Source organism: Dermacentor andersoni, chromosome 10 (genome assembly GCF_023375885.2).
Source record: "Dermacentor andersoni chromosome 10, qqDerAnde1_hic_scaffold, whole genome shotgun sequence".
NCBI lineage: Eukaryota > Metazoa > Arthropoda > Arachnida > Ixodida > Ixodidae > Dermacentor > Dermacentor andersoni.
This window is the reverse complement of record NC_092823.1, coordinates 98,319,443-98,333,518: the sequence shown is the minus strand read 5'-3', so window position 1 is coordinate 98,333,518 and position 14,076 is coordinate 98,319,443. Positions and strand designations below refer to the sequence as shown.

The 14,076-nt window shown below is 46.6% G+C and overlaps 1 protein-coding gene across 4 annotated transcripts in view; it reads right to left on the bottom strand.

The window, feature by feature from the left end:
- Positions 1–11,530, bottom strand: part of LOC126544433 (uncharacterized) — a 36,720-nt gene extending 25,190 nt beyond the window's left edge. For 3 of the 4 annotated variants that reach the window (XM_055077639.2, XM_055077640.2, XM_055077641.2), the window contains exons 1-4: positions 8,604–11,530; positions 2,813–2,946; positions 2,281–2,459; positions 266–351 (exon numbers count right to left, since the gene is read on the bottom strand). In XM_055077639.2, coding sequence (XP_054933614.1) covers positions 266–351; positions 2,281–2,459; positions 2,813–2,946; positions 8,604–9,662 — 1,458 coding nt within the window. In that variant the 5' untranslated portion in view covers positions 9,663–11,530. Of the gene's footprint in view, positions 1–265; positions 352–2,280; positions 2,460–2,812; positions 2,947–3,055; positions 3,299–3,394 lie in introns of all 4 variants that reach the window. The other variant, XM_055077643.2, reaches the window with a different exon arrangement.
- Positions 11,531–14,076: the final 2,546 nt, after the last annotated feature.

Below are 14,076 nucleotides of genomic sequence, written 5' to 3'. Positions count from 1 at the left end.
CAACTCCATTATTAGGGCACCGTTTCGAAACATTCTCGAGTCAACATGTTCGCTGCAGACTTGTGAACAACTGCAACACCACAGATAAATTTCTACCTCCGGGTGGTTTAGGGGCCCTTAAAAGAAAAAGATGCTTTCACGTTTGGAACATAACAGTAGACTATAAAAATTGGCTTGAAAAACGATTGTGTTAACTAGCAGTATTCAAAACTTAAGAGGTCATTGAAAACGTGCAATGACCACTAAGCTGCTTGGCAGCACTTACCCCATCTTCTTGATGGCTGTACAATGCGGCAACTCCAGGGCTCTGATCCATGTTGGTAAGCCTTGGCATTTCGCACGAATCTGGAGCTGTATGAAGAAAGAGGTTAGTTTCTTGATCTAGACATGAGGAAATTGGTGGGATTCCTGCTACGGGTAAGGGTAAAGCTTGGTGAAAGCTAATGACCAAGGTAGAATGAATAGGAAATGACGAATCTTTACAATAAAGGGCCCCATTTTCTGAAACAATCATGAAGAAGAAATCACCATTAGACTGCTTTAGTTCAGCCTAATAGTGGGCTTAGGGGAATTATGAGCTCAAAATATGCATATACAAAATGCTAGATGACTGATAACATTTAGTGCAGGCATGCTATTTTAAGAAATTTAATGTCATCGGCTTTACATGGTTCATGTAAATAGCATGGCAACATCCCGCTTCGAGCCGAATTGGGGATTTCTGTTACACAATTCATTCATAACAAAAGAGTGTGCAAAATGGCTTTCACTTAGTCTCAGGCCGTTTGAACAACAAAGCATTATAGATAACTTCACAGTTTTATAGGTAGCTTCTCATTTAAAACGCTTCGAGGCCTAAGAAGCGAAAATTTTGGGATGGTAGCAGCACATAGTTGAGTTTGAGAGCTAGGAGCAATGGCTGGCTTGGATAGATTTTGCTGCCGATCAGCAGACATAAAATTATGTAGGAAGCTACGGTTAGCAACACAACAAATACAATGCGCTCCTGGTCTTCCTTGAGCTGCTTCTCGCACTTTTTGCACACACATGCAATGCTTGGCGAATAGATAAAAATAAGTAATGTGCACCATGTATGCAGAACTTTAAAGCATAACTGAATAGCATCCTTGGGACATAATCAATGCTATCATGCTAAACTAAAGACCACTTTCTGCAAAAGTTTACTTGCAGAAATTGTAACACTGTACTTCCTGTAACCTCACTATTACACTGTTAAACTAAAAACTGCCTATTAGCAGCAAATGTGATGGCAAGAAAAGACAGCTGTTGACATCTAGGAATAAAAGCACCAACAACCAAGCAAAGGCACCATATTTGCTGAATTCTAATGTGCAAGCAACCCTTGGTTTAAAGGAACATATATATTTAGTGTTGCATTTATGTATTTACCTTATAGGGCATGCACATTCTTTATACATATGTATAGTATTATTAAAATTAAGCTTCACAAAATATTCCCATTGGCGTTGCCTGGATAGCCAATAGAATTGCTCGGCTAATTGAGTGACATCACTCACGCATGCTAAGTAGTGTGGGAAGGAGCAGTTGAAACCTCAGGGGAGTGGCGCTGCCACCATCAGTAGTAATCCACATTTTTAGAATATTACAATAAATTACACGCTTTCCCATAAAGCACTTTAATCTGTCTCTTAATGATCAGAATACCACCCTACTGACTGTTGTACACAACTGTCAAAATCGTTTCAGGGTAGCTTTAAACTAGGGCCCATGTTGGGTTATGTTGTAAATGTCGACTGCTAAGGTCCTACACAGGTCACTGCTTTCTTGTACGAGTCACAATAGAACATTTCATGCATTCTTACAACCATGAGAAGACGAATAAGTTAAGTGCAGCCTAGTGCCTTCATGATGCAAAAGTGCTCATGGGAGAGGTGGACGGGTTTGCTTGTGGCTCACTCCACTGCCTGAAAGCAGATTGAAATATTTAGAGAAAGCTATATTCATGTCTGCACATGTTGCAATACAGCTATTCTTTCTATGAAGCTTCAAATGTGAAGCGTTCACGGTCACCACACAGTGCATGACAAAAAACCTATCGCTGTCATTGCAAGCACACATTTTCTTTCCAGCACTGCCGCACGATAGCTGTGCTCACTAATGTTAAAACCAGCATTTAGAATGTGATGTATAATGCAGACGAAATGCAACAATGCACATGACATAATCAAGCAATGTGCACTGTCAGCTAAGGTGCACCTAGCCTATCCATGAAAGCTTTATTCTTGTTGTTTCACTTACCTTTCGACTCCTCTGGAGCCCTTACGGATGGCACAGCCAACCACTTAAGTTTGGTTTTCGCCGGGTCCTTGTAGTCAGATTCCGTGAAGTGTGCCGAGCAGACTCGATAAAAATGTACTACTTCCTTGGGCAACCCAAACAGCTGTGGCCTTTCAGCGTACTTTAGGAAAGCTTCCATCCTGCAGGAACAGCGAGTGAAAATGAAGACTACGAATGAGATAAAGTGAAGGGATCACACAAGAGTGTGCTCGTTTTGTTGTCTTTCTTGGCACAGTACAATTTGCGGTACTTCTACCGTAAGTCTCATAAATACGTTTTTAAATAATGGTGAGAGAAGCGAAGGTAAAGCTATATGTCTCAAGTGCTTTATATTCGCTGCTTTTTGATAAAGAAAGTATTATAGCACCACCTTGCTATTCTCAAATCAGATTTATTATACTAATATTCACTGATAGCTCACTGTAAAACAGCTACATATGGTTGCGCACACGTTAAGCACACACAAAAGCCAGGACAAAAACTGCACACTCACCTGTTGTCTTTAGGAACACGGAATAATCTTTCTGGGCTCGTATTGGTGCACCAGCGCACAATGCATGGTCCATAATACGGCAATCGAAAAGCGGCAGGGCTAGTGGAGCAATCCACTCTTGTGCCATCACGTTGCTGCAAGTGTAGAGGATGGTAAACTTAGAGGGAGAGGAGAATCTTGTAGACGAAATGAATAGAAACGTTGACCAAGCAGCTGTAGAAAATGTTGCTAAAAGCTTCACACCTGCATGAACTTCCATTCAATCGAATGCTTTGAGCTATGAACCTCGCATAACTCCTGCAGCAGTCATATGAAATGCGGTCTTCTGGTTGTTTCTCACAGTTTGCCTTCTTTTGTCCTAGCATAATTACTTGGTCGTAAAAGCAGGGTCGTATCGTGTGCATGATGCGGTCAGGAATGCAAGGTATGGCATACAGCATCGTCTCCCACAGAGCCGTCACTCCAGTCATTTCTGGCAGGCAATATCTGGGAAAGGCGAAATTAAACTGCTTGCACCCTACTTAATTGTTTTCTGCCCCACAGTACTACTAATGAATTGTTTCTCTTCGTAAGGGTCATTACCTTAAAGCGGTCCCCTGGAACACCTTTTCTGGAACCTGATGAACATGCTGAAATGAGTGTAATGCCTTTCATAGACTAACTTTGAAAGGCATAACTTTTTAAAAGGACCTAGTGCAAATGGAGCTATAATGAGTGCAATAAAAAGGAAGAGTGTCATTTACTAAAAAGGAGCATAAAAATTTGGAGGACACTTAAGCTTTGCCTTTAGAGTGGAATGCGATAGCATTCAAAGATCCCTGAATGCTTCTCATGCTTCCTAGCAACTGCAGCTTATGTAACCATAAAGTTTACTGGAAAACGCTGGAGCCGAACGCTATGCCCAAAAGCGAACTTTCTGGCAGAAACGTGGCCTCTTGTGTGGGCCGCAATGCAGCGGATGCAAGCGTCATCTGGAGGTGTTTCAAGGCACTGGGCGCACCACTCCTTAGCCTCCAAGATTTGTGTGCGCCGGCGCATGCAAATCGCGGACACCATGGCCAGTCTATGAATAGTATAAGCGCTGGAAAAGCAATTTGTTTGAGTTTTTACACAACAGAATTATGCTTTCTTGTATATTCAATTACAATCTGATGCATTCATGTCTTTAGGCTGTGTGTAAGTCATACCTTACGATTTTTCTGATGTATATTATTTTGAGAAATTCAATTATTTCAGTAACTTCTTTGCGCTACACAGAGGGTCTGAGTTTTTGGGTATGCGTGGTTGCGTTTGCATGGTTTGGAATGATTTTTGCCGAAATGCCAGATTTTTCTACAACACGCTATCGCATTAAAATTACAAAAGAAACCCACATGGGCTTCACAGGAAGAAATCTTTACTATTCAAGAAAAGTTAGCCTTGGTCGGGAATCAAACCCGAGACCAAGGCAGTGACTCTACCATTTGACCAAAACTCAGAGGCGAGCATATCATGCACCAAGGCCAAATTAACATGAAACACAGGGACACTAAATATGGCAATCAGTTCTGGGGAAATCCACAAGGTGAAGAGTCACGAAAGTGAAAATTTTCCATCCACGCAAGAAAGCACAAAATTAGAAATGGTGCCTGTACAGGTTTCTCAAGGCTTCTTAACAGTGAAAAACGTTATATAAAATAAGATAATGTATAAAAGTGAAGCCATTGCATGCGCACGTTGTTTTTTGTGGCTCTGCTTCTCTGTTGCATTTGTTCTTCTCCTGAGACTACAAATTGATTACGCATCATACAGTAAGCCGTGCTGTTACTCCGGTCCCCTCCTGCTTCCACTTTTCAACGTTCCACGTAACGACCAACCCGATTTGATGCCTTTCTCAAACTTGCCGGCCTGTAGGCCTAACCTGCCAGTACTTGGCGGACATGCTTGCGTCGGCTCAGCGGTTTCTGCACGTCGGTGCTCCTACACATCGGTCCTAACCGTCACTGCTCGCCGGGCCTGTGTGGTTTGGTGCCTTCTGCTCGGTGGCGATATTTCGCCTAATCCCGGCCCTTGACAACCTGTTTGCATCTGCTGTGGGAAACGAGTGCGGGATGACCATGCTGTGCTGTGCTGCGATTTGTGTGACAGGTGGTTTCACCGCGATTGTGTACATATGACCTTACGCCAGAATCGTCGTTTAGGTGCCTGCACTGACCCATGGTTCTGCCTGCTCGCTGCCGCCACTTCCAGACAACTTCTTTGACGCCCCGACCTCGACGAACCCGCCGTGTGGAGCCGCCACCACCACCATCATCATCCGATACCACTTCTCCCCAATCAAAACTAGGCACCAATGAGATAACGCTTTCTGGTATAATAACTGCAGGAGCGTGAAGAACAAAACTCTCGACCTTCAAGCGCTTGCTTCCTCACTGCCGCCCTGCACCACTATCTTGCTATGCAAGACATGGCTTGATGGAGGAATGCACCGTGTTCCGAAAGTACAGGCGTGGCAGATGCAGCGGAGTTCTGACGGCGATCCCGTCCTACTTCCGTGTCAACAGGTGCCTCAACCTAGAGCACACCGATCTTGAAGTGCTGTTTGTGGAATTCTTCCTTGCTCGTAGATAAATCCTTGTCGGATGTGTCTACTGCCCACCAACCTCGCGTGAGGAAGCCTATCGCCTGCTCGACTTGTCGCTGGAGGCGGCAACAACCCAAGCATACACTAGTACACCTGTATTTGGCAACATTAATGCCCACATTGACTGGAGTACCCACATGGACCTTGTTCCCCGCAACAGTACCGATGACCTTCTGCTCGAGACTACCACATCTGCTGGCCTCTCTCAAACTTGCTACCAGCCCACATACAATACCCACGATGGTGCTGCCAGCTTTCTGGACTTGGTTTTCACTTCTGACATCACACGTGTGCTGTCTGTTCGTGTATCCGTAGCGCTTCATGGAAGCAACCACCTTGTCGTGGAATTGTGCTATGCTGTTTCATTGCCTCGCACTGGGCACCACGCCCGCAAAATATAGAAATTTAATCAACTCGACCTCGGCCTCCTCACTCATCTAACCCACTTGGCTCCATGGACCATGACCACCATAGAATTGGACTGGCTGTCCAATTACAACCTGTGGTGTGCATTCGTGCTCGCAATCCAAAAGGAGTGCATCCCATATTTCTCGTGCTCATCCAAATGGAAGTGGTCACCATGGATTACAATTGACATTATCAAAGCTGCTCGCATCAAACACTCACTATTCTGGAAGGCACACCTTTCCCAATGCCCTGCCACTCTGCAACAGGCAAAGGAGCACCAGCGCAAACTCAAAGCTGCCATTTATGCTTCTTACCGGCAGTACATCCTGCAAATTGAGGATAGGGCGAAGTCCGAACCAAAAGCCTTCTGGTGCTTTGTTGGCCAACTACGTTCATCTCAACGACCCAGCTTTTCTCTTCATGTACGACCTGCTGAGACACCACACCAGATCGCCGGTGCTCTTGCGGATCATTTCACCTCCGCCAACGGCCAACGCCCACCCATGCATTGCCCCACCCACTGCCCATCCTGCCTACTATAGAGCACCCAGCCTCATCTGCGTCCTGTCATCCAGAACTCTCTACAGTGCACTTAACCGATTCTTTACTAATGCCCTGAGGAGTGGCTCCGTACATTAGTCACGCCTTTGCATAAGGGTAATGGAAGGCCAGTTGACTATCCAAAGCACTATCGCCCAGTGTCAAACATGTCTATCATCTGCCGCACTTTTGAGCGCATAGTCAACAGCCAGCTCCTGAACTTCCTTGAAGGGTCCCACTCCCTAGCAAACAGTAAACATGGTTTTCGTCCTGGCTGCAGTTGCGAAACAGCTCTAGCAACCATCACGCACTTCTTAAGCGACCACATGGACAACTGAACTGCATTGGATCTAGTTCAGCTCGATTTCAGCAGTGCATTTGACATGCTTGACATAGACCTCTTCAAAAAACTGACTAACGCTGGTATCAAGGGTTCCCTACATACCTGAGTGTCTCGCTTCCTACAGAATCGGAGCCAACAAGTCTTGTATCATGGTGTTTACTTTTCCTGGTCTACCACATCATCCGGTGTCCCACAAGGCTCTGTACTTGGCCCGACATCATTTCTCATCTACATCAACAACATGCCACGGAACAATCTGTGCCTACTCGTCCAGTATGCTGACGACACAACCATCATAGCTCCCATAACTAAACCATCGGAAAGCGATAACTTGCAAGTGTGCATCAATAAAATACATTGCTGGGCCCTGGCAAGCCATCTTGCACTCAACACCTCAAAATGCACTGTTAGCCGGTTTTCTTCCAGCAAGTTGCGCACAGTCCCCATGAACAAAGTCAACGATTCTCCGCTGTCACTGAACACGTCACCATCCTGGGCGTCACGCTGTCACATAACCTTGACTTTTCAGTCCACATTGCTGGTGTCACCAAGGCTCGGCAAATCGCTGGCTTCATCTCTCGTATCACGAAGCAGTTCAGGCCTGCGGCACTTCAAACACTCTACACTGCTCTAGTGCTCCCTCTTTTGGAATACTGCTGTGCCATCTGGGCTCCCCATCAACATCACCTCGTTAACTGCCTTGAGGGCGTGCAACGCCGCATATGTGCTCATGTCGGCAGCGAGTCAGACATGACATACCTGGCACGCCTAAAATCACTTGGCTGGCAACCTCTTGAACAATGTAGGACATTCAGGGTCTGTATGCTGTGCAAACTCCTTGATGGTTCCCTTGGTGACACCCTTCTGTTAATCGCAGTGGGAGGCAGCACGAGGTCAGGCCAACCCGAGCCACTTCACGGAAGTACTGTCTGGCATCACGAGTCCTTGCTTCCTAAATCCTGACAGTTTTCATAAAAAAGCACTAAAGACAAACACAAAGTCGAAGGAACACATACGACAGGACTGACGTATGTGTTCCTTCAACTTCGTCTTTAGCACTTCTTTATGAAAACAGTTAACCAACTCGCCCAAATCAAGGTATTGTTCCTGCACCTATTAGGGTCTTCTTGTCCTTTCTTGCCTCTTAGCGACATCCCTTGCCCAGGTCACGTATGACATCACAGGAACTTTCCAGGTGTTTTGCACACCGTATCTCTCAAGGCCGGATCTAACAGTATGTGACCCATTTCACCTCATTGTGATTCCTCCCTTACTTTCCACTCCCTTCTTTGCTTTCTCCCTTCCTGACATCATCGCGATCCTCATCTCTGCCCATTCTCACTCATCTCACTCTGCCCCCATTCCCATCATCACCTGACCTCACCTACATGGTGGTTGGCTAGTGGGTGCTCACGCATAAGGGTTTTTACCTTTCCAACTAGCCTGGCACGCCACTGTGTACGCCCACATTTCTTGGTGCAAATAAAATGACAATTACAATTACATACACCATTGTCTCCTGATTGAAACCAGAACCAATGCCTTTCCAGGTCAGTCGCACGACTGTCCTGGAAACAAACCAGGAGGCCATGCCATGTTTTTTGTTCATCCTCTCCTTGGTTCCTCTCAGCTGAGTTTGTGCTGAAACAATAGCCTGCCTATCACAACTTTTAAACTGATCGCTTTCTTTGGACGTTCTCCCCACTTTGCAGTTTATGTGTGTGTGGCCATTTTGGCCAACTTGGGATGCTATATATGTCACTAGTTGCCACTAGTAAAAAGTTTAAAAATTCACCGACAATTACGATACTCCCCAATGACAAATATAAGCGCAGCTCTTTAAGTGTTTCAGGTGCTTCTGCTTCGATGGCACTCACTCCTGTGTCCTCTTGGCGGCGGCGATCGGAAGCTTCCGCTTCGGCGGCGCGAACGGCAGGATTCTCTGGGCGGTGGCGCTTAGATTCTGCTTCGGTGGCACTCACTCTTGTGTGCTCTTGGCGGCGGCGATCGGAAGCTTCCGCTTCGGCGGCGCGAACGGCAGGATTCTCTGGGCGGTGGCGCTTAGATTCTGCTTCGGTGGCACTCACTCTTGTGTCCTCTTGGCGGCGGCGATCGGAAGCTTCTGCTTCGGCGGCGCGAACGGCAGGATTCTCTGGGCGGTGGAGCTTAGCTTCTGCTTCGGCGGCACTCACTCCCGTGTCCTCTTGGCGGCGGCGGTGGTAAGCTTCTGCTTCGGCAGCGCGAACGGCAGGATGCACTCGGCGGTGGCGCTTAGCTTCTGCTTCAGCGGCACTAACTCCCGTGTCCTCTTGGCGGCGGCGATCGGATGCTTCTGCTTCCGCAGCGCGAACGGCTTCAAGGTCCTCTAGGCGGCGGCGCCTGGCTTCTGCTCTGGCGGCGCGAACGGCAGGGTCCTCTCGGTGGCGGCGGCGGCGCCGCTGAACTTCTGCTTCGGCGGCGCGAACGGCACGATCTTCTCGGCGGCGGCGCTTGGCTTCTGCTTCGGCGGCGCGAACGGCAGGGTCCTCTCGGCGGCGGCGACGCTGAAGTTCTGCTTCGGCGGCGCGCACTGCAGGGTCATCTCGGCGACGGCGCTTGGCTTCTGCTTCGGCGGCGCGCACCTCTGGATTCTGGCGTCGGCGGCGCTGAGCCTCTGCACGGGCAGCTCGTTTAGCAGCGGCGGCAGGGTCCTCTAGGCGGCGGCGCCTAGCTTCTGCTTCGGCGGCGCGAACGGCAGGGTTCTCCCGGCGGCGGCGGTGAGCCTCCGTTTCGGCGGCGCGTACGGCAGGGTCCTCTCTGCGGCGGCGACGGTAAGCTTCTGCTTCGGCAGCGCGCACCTCTGGGTTCTGGCGTCGGCGGCGCTGAGCCTCTGCTCGGGCAGCTCGTTTAGCAGCAGCAGCGGCAGACGAAGCACTTCCACCGGTTAGGTCGCTCATTCTTCGGAAAGAAAGCGTGAACACGGGGACGCGCGGATCGTACGGATGGCATCCTCTTGAAGCGGACGCAGGCAGTGTTGCCAACCCGGTGTGTCGTATTATCCCTATGGTCGGATACAACTAGTGAAGCCCCGCCCACGCACTCATAACCGCCAGCCATTGCTCTTCCGCGAGGCTGCAAATAGTTCGTACTTCAAACTTTTCCCGTTACATAAATAAGGCGGTAACCACAAAAATAAAGGTATATGTGCGTAATTTTATACGTTTTCACTCTTCTATTTTAGTGAAACGACGAAAGCCTAATTCTTTGTTGAACTGAAATAAAACGCTTGCTTCGCTGCAACTATTTACTGTCAAGTTTCACTTCACTTGGCAGTGAAGTTTCACGAGTAAAACGGGCTCAGCAATGAAATGAACTGTACCGAGGACTTTTGAAGAGTGAAATGCTCAGACTCCATACACTTTGTGCATGTCTGTTGCGCACCTCATCGCTTCCGCCGATGAAAAGACTCTTCAAGAACAGCAGACGGTCAGGAGGTATCAAGCACGCCGCCATTTCGAAAACGTCGCATGACGACGACTTTGTTTGCTTCTGTGATTGGCTAGCGGAGTAACACAACGCCGCGAGGTCCGTGTGCCTTAGTTGTCAACTGCTGTTTTTTTTTTTTTAAGTTGTGTCCTAAATAGAGTTCTTTACAATAATACATTGTATGAAACTCTACGGTATCCTACTGTAGATTGATGCTGCCAAAGATTATAGATTGCGAAAGAAATCGCAAATATTTTTATGCAGTGACGACGTCATGCTTCACGGGGCCGCAGAGCTTTGTGCGCGCTTCTGTTCACATCTTTATATGTCTTGTAGAAGGATAAATTATTTTATTGCAATAGCAATTATATGACACTCCAGGCACATTTCTGCCGTCGGCGTCGCCGTGAGGTTCCGTATAAAGTCCAAGGGCTGTAAAACCGTCGCCGCGCACCGTATGCTGTATGTGCGAGTGAAAGCCTGTGAGGGTGAGCCGCGAATGCAGCTCGATCTCGCGTGCGCGAGCGAGGAACGGGGGCCGGAAGTGTGCCTTCTCCTGTAGTGCACGAGGCAGGGAGTGTCAGGCAAGGGAGGAGGGGCATTCTTCTCCGGCGGCTGCTAGGGTGCCTCGATGTCCACCTCACCCACCGCGCCATATGCAGAGTGGAGACAACTGCGGCGTCTACTATATGGCATTGAGCACGCTGTAGTAGACGCCTTTGGCGGATGCCGGACATGTTGCCGGCACTCATGTGTCTTGAAAGCTATCTGCAATGTGGCCAAAGTGCGCGCACGCTCGCGCCTCATCTTCAAAGCGATCTGCGATGTTTGCAGAGTGCACATATAGTGCCGGTAGCTTTGTATGCGCTGTGCTTTCAACGTTTCGTTCGCGTTGAAGTAAGAGGTGCATGGAGGTCATTTCGCTTGCTGCTGCCGCGATTCCTCACTCCAGCATTTTGACAGCAAGTTTTTGTGTTCATCGAGCAAGATGTGTTCATATGTTTACCTGTGCACACGTGACACCATGCTTGTCAATTCAGTTAAAACACGTTGGCGGGCTAGTTGGTTTGAATCTGTGATAGAATGTGTAATCACAACTGAATAAGGACATAGGAAGAAGCAGACACACAAAGACAGCGCTGTCTCTGTATGTCTGTTTCTTCCTACTATGTCCTTGTTCGGTCATGCTTACACAATGATTGGTAATTTGATTAGAAACTGAATGTTTACAAGTTTATACAGCCACTAAAACTACTATTCATACTTCGCACAGCCATCCACTAATTTGCTATCACAATCAGTACTTCGCCTTTTTCGGGCTCAATAGTGCGACTTTTTTACTCGTTTCACCTTTTTCGTCGCCACCTGTTCTACAAATTGCCTGCAAAAACTGACATTTGGGCGAGTTTGTAAGAATTAATATTTTACTTGCAGTGCAAAAAAACACAAGGACACAAAGAAGGAAGACCAGACAGGACAAGCACTTAAAAGCAATTAAATGGCAGAAGTTGCCATTTACTTTATTAAGTAATGCGTCTACTGTACACAGAACTCTTGGAACCATGAATGTATGAGGTGCTGTGAAAGTAGAAACATTGTGAACTGCCAAGCATGCGTTCTTGAACACGCAAAAGATGAAACTGACCAAGCTGCTGAAGTTTCGCTTTTACACGTGCTGCTCAGCAACTGTAATACCCTTCTGTGATAATTATTTGCCCTCTTTCGTGAAGAAGAGCAAAGAGTTTCCAAAACAAAGCATAGGTGGCAGCGTTGAACGCCCTTTTTGGTAGAAATAAACCCGCCCCTACATCTTCTATTACGATGGCAGAATTGAAAGTCGCGACCGACTACAGCGCCGCTGGTTCTAGCGACCGCTGCTCCAGGCGACTGCTCCACCTCCACTGGTAGCATAGAGAGTTAAGAAGCAGCTGGTTCCAGTAACCTTCTGTGTGTGTACTTATGAATGTGCATAGTGGTGTAAATGGCGAGAGAACTGCATCTTTAAAAATCCCTAGATACTTTGAGAAAGACGCTAAATCGCTAAACAGACCCGGAGACCCCCAGATCTAAAGATAAATCTCTAGAACCTACATACTGCCACAGGCAGCGCACTGTGGCTGAGCCGAAAAATAGATATTAGTTAGGCTTGCATAAAATAATTTTATGAATGCTTAGTGCTTATTTTGTTATAAAGAAGCTCTTATATCCTCAATCTTTTCAATAGTATATCATTTCGACTATCGCTTATCTTTCTGTATAAATTCTTTAAAACCTATTTTTACTTGTTTAAAAGCAATGTTCTAAGTGGGCACCCTAAGCTTACTGGCTGAACTGTCAAGACTGATTAAAAAAAAGACATGAGTGACGTTCAGAATTATACCATCAAAAAGATTGAGGATAAGCTCATTGACTGAACTGTTAAGGCTGATCAACAACAGAACAATAAGCATCATTCAAGATTATACAACTGAAAAGAGTGAGAAAGCAGTAAGCAAAAGTAGAATGCACAAAATCAGTAAGAAGACTTGGCACTAGCAGGAACAAGATGTGTGCAGTAAAAAATAAGCAAGGAAGGTTCGATGATATAATAAAGACCGAATACAAATTCTAGACTGAATTGTGCAGCACTCAAAACACTAGTGCAATGAACGTAGTCGCAAAGAAGTAATGGAAACTCTATGTGTAATTAAGGATAAAGTTGGAAGAGTCAGGCAGGTCATGTAACGCATAGAGAACATGTTAGGGAAACGCAGTAGAGGACTGCAGAGGTTCAGCTAGTATGGTGAAATTAGAAAATTGGCAGGCATGGAATACAGTTTGCTGGGAGAGGCCTTCATCCTGCAGCAGACATAAAACATGATGATGCTGACTGCCAGTGTTTCAATCTGGTTACCTAAGCACCTGGTTGATCTGTCCTCAAACAACAAAAATCAGTGAGTGCTGTTGCTTCACCACTTGAGAGATAATTGTCTCATGCTAGTCTCTGGCCATATTTTGGTCTTTTAGAATAAACATATGTGCCTGTGCGAACTCTTTGTCGTAACTTTACGGGAGCAAAAGCAAGTCTGGTCACATGGTGGGTTTCTTCCAGGGCTGGTTTCAAAATGTAGGAAAGACTATGCGACTCCAGACACACAAGACTGACCTCATGGCACACAGTTACTCTGTCACATTCCAATACCTTCAAGCGGGAGCAGAGCACACAGAGGAGATTTTCCTGCACCACGTACAGTGTTGCAGCCACTATATCAATTAAGGCACAATAATATATAGTCTTCTCAAGCTCATTATTGTTTCAGAATTCTGCATTGGATTCTAAACATCCCAGCATGGTCAGAATAAAGTTTCGTTTGGTTTTAGCATCCTTACTGCTTTTATTACTGCCCTATGGGATTTGAGTTAACAAATTCCAGGCCCATGCTCACTTCATTATAAAGTTGCTTTTATTTTCTTCAACACCTATGTACCCTGCGGATATTCTTGCCTGACATGTAGTTTCCTGTGTATTAAAATCATCGTCCCGGGAATCGGCTAGGCTACTAGATTCTGTCCAGCTCTGTTCCTCAACAGAAGCAGGTGGCATATGGTCTGACATGAACAAGCCTCTTTCAATTCACGTGTGCACAACCACAATGGCCACTCTTGCAGTGAGCGAAATGGGTACCTTCTTCTGCAAGGCCTTAGCTGGTAGGACAGGAACAGATTATGTTATGTTTCGCATGTTATGCGAAACACTTTGCATGTCAATCTTCCTAACATCCAGGTCAACATTATCCAGGTCAATCCAGGTCTACTTACTAGCATCAAACTCACTGCTAATGTACGAACTCACAATGAACAAACAAGCACAACATGCAAGGTGAGATGAAAGTGTAATGATTAAAT